This window comes from Arachis ipaensis, chromosome B03, assembly GCF_000816755.2.
Source record: "Arachis ipaensis cultivar K30076 chromosome B03, Araip1.1, whole genome shotgun sequence".
Taxonomy (NCBI): Eukaryota; Viridiplantae; Streptophyta; class Magnoliopsida; order Fabales; family Fabaceae; genus Arachis; species Arachis ipaensis.
This window is the reverse complement of record NC_029787.2, coordinates 125,245,098-125,249,651: the sequence shown is the minus strand read 5'-3', so window position 1 is coordinate 125,249,651 and position 4,554 is coordinate 125,245,098. Positions and strand designations below refer to the sequence as shown.

General features: G+C 32.0%; 1 protein-coding gene across 4 annotated transcripts in view; it reads left to right on the top strand.

Moving 5' to 3' along the window:
* The window catches only part of LOC107631309 (ubiquitin-like-specific protease 1D), a 6,437-nt gene extending 5,761 nt beyond the window's left edge, over window positions 1–676 (top strand). For 2 of the 4 annotated variants that reach the window (XR_002359865.1, XM_021119646.1), the window contains one exon: window positions 93–667. Coding sequence is in view for 3 of the 4 variants with exons in the window: in XM_021119646.1 (XP_020975305.1) it covers window positions 93–135 (43 nt within the window). In the remaining variant the exon portion in view is untranslated. Of the gene's footprint in view, window positions 1–92 lie in introns of all 4 variants that reach the window. The other 2 variants (XM_016334716.2, XM_021119648.1) reach the window with 1 other exon arrangement.

Genomic DNA, 4,554 nt, shown 5'->3' with positions numbered 1-4,554 from the left:
CCACCACAAAAAAAAAAATTTATTTTATTTTATTTTATTTTGATAGTTAAAATAAGAGAAGATCTTATCTCTAATAATTGATCAATTTGCAGTTTGGCAAGCAGTGGTTCAAACCTTCAGAAGCATCCAATTTGAGAGTGAAAATCCGTAAACTGCTCGTGGAAGAACTTACAAATTCAATTGACCGTAATTCTTCTCCAAAGTGTTCTCCTTCATTATTTTCGGGCACAAGTCCAACTGAATGTACTGAGACAGCCAAGGACCCTGATCTAACCACCGCATGAATTAGAATTTGCATTTTCATTGGATGAAGAATCTTTCGACAGTTCACATAATCGATGTTATTGTTTCTTCACCTGTACAGACATCAACTATCTGGTACTTTTTTTTATCACCGAGTTTCCCACGGTACATGGAAAAAGGTGGCCGGCAGTTTACTATGCGTAAAAACACACATCCAGTTTCTAACCATTTCTTGTGGATAAGAGTTCCTTCCACTTTCCAAATGTATAGTAGGACAGGTCAGTACAGAGATGATAGTCTGCTAGGTAGGCTCCAAGGTGAATCTACCAATTATTTTGTACTTGAATCGCTGAGAGTTGGATTAATATTATAGGATTCCAATTGAAGTTTGATGCGGTAACTCATTTGATGTTATGTTTCACCATATCGTTTTAACTTGCGGGTTTGTCTTGTTCACCTTAGTCCTTAACGTTGTCAGTGTCAGTACATGAGTTTAAGAGCAAACTAACACCACCAATTTGAGCTAATTTGGCTAATGTCTCGATATTTTATAAGTTGTGTGATAAGCGAGCTCTCGAGTCCTTGCAGTATAACCGAATGAGGCATCTATCATAAACTGTCTTTGGTCCTTGGCAAAATTAAAACAAGAGGAAAACAATTATTTTTCATATACAAGTCATTTTTTGATACAAGTTTATACAAATAATTTATATTTATGTGCACACGTTCTTTCTCGTGCCGTAATTGCACCTTCTTTGTTATTTTTCTCTTTCATTATCGTCATCATCAGCACCATCTCCTCCTCCTTTTCTTCCTTTTTTTCATTGAAATTTCTTTTCCTTCTTTCTTTTTCTCTTTCTCTTCTATCATCAGTTATCTCGTTGTTGAAAATAATAAATAATTTAAGTTCAGGTTGTCAATTGAACTTGAACGAAATTGATTATTGTTTTAAATCCAATCAAGTGGCTGAGGTATGATTCGATTCTAGTTAATTTTTTCGTTAATAGTTTATGATTCTGTAGGTGAATAATGTTTTATCGTTAATGGTTTGAATTGAATGTAATGTAAAAGTTCTGCATTAAAGAAAATATTTTTCTGAATTTGCAGCAAATTTAGATGTAATACAAAGATATGGGTGTAACACAAAGATATTCGAGTATATTGTTTAAGAATTTTTTGTGTATGTGTGCTGATAAGTTTTGCATAATTAAAATTCTTCATCTTCCTCCTCCTCATCTTCTACTGCTTCTTCTTTTTATCATCATCATCATCACCATTTTCTTCTTTTTTTTCTTATTCATCTTTTCTTTTTTATTTTACCTTCTCAAGTTTCTTCTTGTTTTACTCTTTTAACAAGAATAAAAACAAAAAAAACCAAACAAAGAAGGAACACATAATGCTGCAAAATTACTTAGAAGATGATGAACTTATATTCATTCAACTAAAAGAAAAAAAGGAATAAGGAAAAGAAGAAGAAAAAAATGCAGCATTAGAGGAAATATTTGTCTGTAATTGTAGCGAATTTGGGTGTAACACGAAGATATTTGAGTGTAATACGAAGATATTCGAGTGTATTGTTTAAGAATTTTCAGTGTATGTGTACTGATAAGTTCTGCATAATTCAAAACTCTTCCTCTTCCTCATCTTCTAATGTTTCTTCTTCTTTTTTTCATCATCATCACCATCTTCTTCTTCTTTTTTTCTTATTCATCTTTTTCTTTTTATTTTATCTTCTCAAAATTCTTCTTATTTTACTCTTTGAACAAGAATAAAAATAAAAAAATCAAATAAAGAAGGAGAAGAAACACATAATGCTGTAAAATTACTTGGAAGATGATGACCTTACATTCATTCAACTAAAAGAAAGAAAGAAAGAAAATAAGAAAAAAAAGGAGAAAAAATGCAGTATTAGAGGAAACATTTTTTTGTATTTGCAGCAAATTTGGGTGTAACACGAAGATATTTGAGTGTAACATGAAGATATTTAAGTGTATTGTTTAAGAATTTTCGGTATATGTTGCTCATAAGTTCTGTATAATTCAAAACTCATCATCTTCTTCCTTCTCATCTTCTGCTGCTTCTTCTTCTTCATCTTCTTATTTCATATTCTCAGAATGCTTCTTAGGAGCAAAAAAATCAAATAAAGAAGAAAAAAATAAATAATGTTGCAAAATCAATAAAAAGAGGAGGAGGAAAAAAAATACAGCAACAATAACGGTAATAAAAAAATGACGATGAAGATCACGCAAAGAAAAAGGAGGAGAAACGCAAAGAAAGAATGAGAAGAAGAAGGAAGAGGAGTAGGAGGAGGAACGCGGGATACAAAGAGAAACAACGTGATTTCACGCGCGCGTTGAGTTAAGTGACTTGTATGACTTGTATGCCAAAAAGAGCTTAAAGAGCTTAAATCATAAGGACTTTTATTAATAACAACTTATAAATAAGTTATTTTGTGTTTAGATTTTTAGTTATAAAAGTACTTATTTTAAAGTTATATCGTTTGGATAAATAACTCAAAAAAATAATTTTTTTTTACATAAGAATGTGTTACGGCCTGTCCCAAACAACATACGGGCCGACCCGACCCGTGGACCACCCGACCCGAATGGTCGGGCTTGAGCTACTCAACCTCTCACCCGGACATGCGTCCTGACAGCTCCACTACAGCTGTGTGAAGGAAGCTTCGAGGAAGGTGGGTCTGTCCTTGTGGGACCCACCTCTGACATGGTATATATGGGGAGGGTCCTACCCCTCCCCCAAGGTACGTCACATATCATTCTCTCACCTTTTCGCCTGCACACTCGACTGTCTAGAGCGTCGGAGTGTCTTTGCAGGTGACACCCCTCCTCTCCACGCGAAGAGCTCGGGATGTCAGCACACCTTCTCCAACCCAGCGACCAGGAACCAGGCGATTCTCCCTCGATAACCGAAGTACCAACCCGAACCGTCCGGTACCCCGACTTACCAAACAGAATGAATATTAAAATAACGATGATAACAAATACTTTCCAATATTAAATGTTAATTTTACATAACCTAATCACTAAATATTGTGTATGATATGGTAGGTGAAAATAAAAAATAAATATAAAATGTGTGTCAATATATATTTTGTTGTTTTTTTATTTTACTCCTATTAGAACTCCCTTCTCCTTTATTGAGGTCAAGAACTTGTTATAATTAACTATGAAAATAATAGCAAACTATAAAATCACATGTGAAATAAGTAAAATTAAAATTGAAATTTCATACCACAGTTAAATACAAATTTAATAATAAAAAATAGAGTGATAAAATGATAAAAAAATATTTAGAAGGAATATATGCAGTAGGTTGTTCAGATGCAATATTGTCTGAAAATGAAAATGGTGGTAGAGGATCAATACCTCCATCAGATGAATCATTATGTGAAAATGGTGAGGTTTGGAACATTGCGTGAGAATGATGGTGGAAGGCAAGTGCTTCTAGCAGAGTTGCGTAAAAATGGTGGTGAAGGATAAGTATTTTTCACAGAGTCCAAAAGGAAAGTAGATTTTTTTGTTTTTGAAATTAAATTTTTTTTAAGGAAGTGGTAGAATGACTTATCGAAAAGTAGAGAAGTCAAATATTTATTTCTACTTGTAAATTAATTTTTCGAAAAGTTAAAAGTTTTTTTTAAAATAGTGGCAAACACGCAAATTGTGACTTTTCATAATCTAAAAGAAAAAAAAAAAAAAAGTAACTTCTGCTACTTTTCAAACGGGTTCTAAATTTCGTAGTTGAGAATTTGAGATGGTTGGTTCTTTAAAAAATTTTGTATCATCTTTTTTATACCAAATTAATAGTTAACCCTTAAAACAAAAACAATTCCGTGAAACCCAACGTCATAGTTCTAACAACTAAGATATAAAACAAAGGTTCTAATAGAAGTCACGAGTTCAATAACAAAATTCATTCCATTAGATAACATGGGTACTCCTTTCAAAAGAAATAAAGTACCAATCTACCACTGTCTTTCTTTTTCAGAATGGCAATGCAATTTTTGACAAAAATAAAGATCTATTTCGATTTTTGTTTTTGATTTTTATGAGATAATATTGTCTTTCTGTAATACTATTGTTATCTGTTAATAGAAATCGTTGATGTATTGTATTAACATTTTGAGTTAGATGTTAAGTGACAACATAAAATAGACAAAAATTGATTTATTCCTAAATCTAAATTAGTTAAAGACTTATTTGTCTTTATTCATTCCAATAAAACAACATCATTTTGATGTTAAATTACTTAAAAGTCTATTTATCAGAAATCTATTTGTCCTAAAAAAAGTTT